The 2,500-nt window shown below is 41.4% G+C and overlaps 2 protein-coding genes across 3 annotated transcripts in view; both read right to left on the bottom strand.

Annotated features, from left to right (window-relative positions):
- The window catches only part of LOC123515504 (plexin domain-containing protein 2-like), a 21,545-nt gene extending 21,173 nt beyond the window's left edge, over positions 1 to 372 (bottom strand). For both annotated transcript variants that reach the window (XM_045274172.1, XM_045274259.1), the window contains exon 1: positions 222 to 372. In XM_045274172.1, the coding sequence (XP_045130107.1) occupies positions 222 to 306 (85 nt within the window). In that variant the 5' untranslated portion in view covers positions 307 to 372. The remainder of the gene's footprint in view (positions 1 to 221) is intronic.
- Positions 373 to 1,564: 1,192 nt separating this feature from the next.
- Positions 1,565 to 2,500, bottom strand: part of LOC123515644 — a 2,164-nt gene continuing 1,228 nt past the window's right edge. Inside the window, exon 3 of the mRNA XM_045274489.1 lies at positions 1,565 to 2,500. This exon is cut by the window's right edge and continues 124 nt beyond it. Within this exon, the coding sequence (XP_045130424.1) occupies positions 1,647 to 2,500 (854 nt within the window). The 3' untranslated portion in view covers positions 1,565 to 1,646.

The following is a 2,500-nucleotide window of genomic DNA, read 5'->3' as shown; positions in this document are numbered from 1 at the left end:
TACACACCACCCAAGGTCACATGAAGGGTCAGGAAGGGCGGGAAGAGGTCAAAAAAGGTCAAATAACGTCAAGGTGTGGTCTGGAAACGTCCCCTAACTTGTCTTCCAAATTCACAAAACGCACTCATATTTAGGCCTAATTTCCCGCTTTCCCACAATTCCTAGGCCTGTTTTAATGAGCCTACGTGAAAGGTAATGTGTTAATTGGTCACCTGGCTCACCTGTGTCATTGCCGAGGGCCGCGTTCAGGTGGTAACAGGTAATAATTGTGAGGAACAGCGCGACACCACTACCTCGAACCGCCATGTTGATCTCTGGGTCTCGACGTCGAAAGTGCTGAAAAGCTGCCAGGTTCGCCAGATAACTTAATTTAGCACATTCAACTTGGTATGCTGTAAAAAAAATGTACGTCATATATGTTCTATCAAACTAAGTAATAAATTATTAGGAACATCTCTAATCAGCTTCACCAAGCACAGAGAACGTAATATGGCAAAACGAGCCAAAAATGCTTGGTTCATGGTCTCAGTTTTGGGACACCATCACCTTGAGTGAATTACATTATTTTCAGTAAGCAAGCACATTTCATTGGTTGAAGTTAATTAATTAGCAATCAAATTCAGAAAATGTGACGAATATCAAATAAACACTATGTTTTGATGCAAAATCCTTGTATGACCAGTGAAAGATTGTCCGTTCCGTATGTAAACACCATCTTGCACTTCCTGTGGACTGCCCCGCTTCCACTCACACACTCAACCTCACCAAGACCTTCCTGCACAAAACAAATCAACTTCACCGCATATAGCCTGACTACATCACCTCCGCATCCCGGACCTTTGGGGCACTAGAGGCTGTGACACACAGCCTGCACGGCCCCGACAAATTCCCAAGAAGCAGCAGCTTCCACTCACACGGTCAGTCGGTCACACCGAAGAAGAATACTCAGAAGACACCATGGAGACATTTTCGACCCAAAAGTGGACAGTGTCCCAACTGTAAAGTGATCAGCTCCAGCCTGATGGTAAATAAAGATAGCCCACTGCTAAGGGCAAGTCCAGATGGTCTGGTTTCATGCCAGTGCTGCAGCAAAGGCCTACTGGAAATAAAATGTCCCTATAGTGACAGGTTGGAAAATATGACATGCGAGGAAATTGCCAGCAGAGGTAATTACCACCTTAAACTAGGGGAAAATAATGAAGCGCAATTAAAACAAACTTCACAGTGGTATACCCAGGTTCAGGCCCAGTTAGGTGTGACAAAATATTCATGGTGTGATGTTATATTTACCCAAAAGAAACCACACATCACTGTGGAACGTATAGCGTATGATGAAATGCATCTTCAAAATATATGTGGAAGAGAAGAGCTCTGAAGTTTTATGAAAGGTTTGTGCTGCCAGAGCTCTTGGAGATGTAGGAACTGATCAATGCACAAATTTGTGGAAAGGGAGAGAAACTTTTATGGGTAAGTAATAAAAATATACTTGCATTTCATGTGTTTGCTCAACTTACTTTTCTTTTTCTTCAAGTGAGACTTCATTTATTGGTGAAATAAAAGTGGCTTTGAATTATTATATTTGTATTTTACTTAAACCTACAACCTCTATAACAGGTACCCTACAGGTTCATAGCATTAGACATGAACTAGTGCTTCAAGAGTGGTGGCTGCAGATTGCAGAAGAAAGCTATTATAAATAAGATCTGGTGAAGGAGGGGCCATAAATTAAAGCTCATTTTTTTGGTGAGGATCCTAAACGTCTTCATCCGTTGAATAGCACGCTCAACATGAATTCTTAGTGAGGTTATCTCTCTTGTTTTAAGTATCTCACTTTGATTTAATGCCCTTCCTTTACCATCTTCTGTTTTTCTTGTGAAAGGAATGTACAGTTTTGCACCACGCTGTAACAACAGATCACCAATATTAAATCCTCTGTTGACCATCACAGCATCTCCTGGCTCAACTTTGTCCAAGATTTCCTTTTCTGCAATGTGCCTATCAGATGTGTTCCCCCCATATGGCTGCGAGACAAATGTTATTAGTCCCCGAGGAGTTATTCCAATCATTACCTTAACAGTATTTTGGTGCTTATATTGTGAATATGTGCTAGCTTGGGCAGTACAGTTCTTAGGTTTTACATGGTAAAATTCTGTACAGTCTAGGATGACTCTTGTATCTGCATATTGGGGTGGGAAATTTTTTGGTAAAGAATTCCGAACCTCCTGGGCTGAAGGCCAAAGTAGCCAATTCTTCATTATCTCAAAGAGTACACTTATCCAAGTAGTGGTGATGCAAGTTATGGTTCTCTGTGAAACTCCAAAGAAGTCCGACAGAGAGTGTCTTGTGAAGCCTCGCCGCATGTATACAAGAGTCAGCAAATATTCATCAAAATGATCAATTATTTTCATGTGACCACTTGGACCATGACAATGCACACCTTTACTGGCATATTTTGCTCCTCTCCAATAGTTAATAGTGGTGACCCTTTTCTTGATAATGT

This window comes from Portunus trituberculatus, chromosome 1 (assembly GCF_017591435.1).
Source record: "Portunus trituberculatus isolate SZX2019 chromosome 1, ASM1759143v1, whole genome shotgun sequence".
NCBI classification, from domain to species: Eukaryota; Metazoa; Arthropoda; class Malacostraca; order Decapoda; family Portunidae; genus Portunus; species Portunus trituberculatus.
Note: the sequence above shows the minus strand (reverse complement) of the source record. Positions and strands in the feature narration are given on the sequence as shown.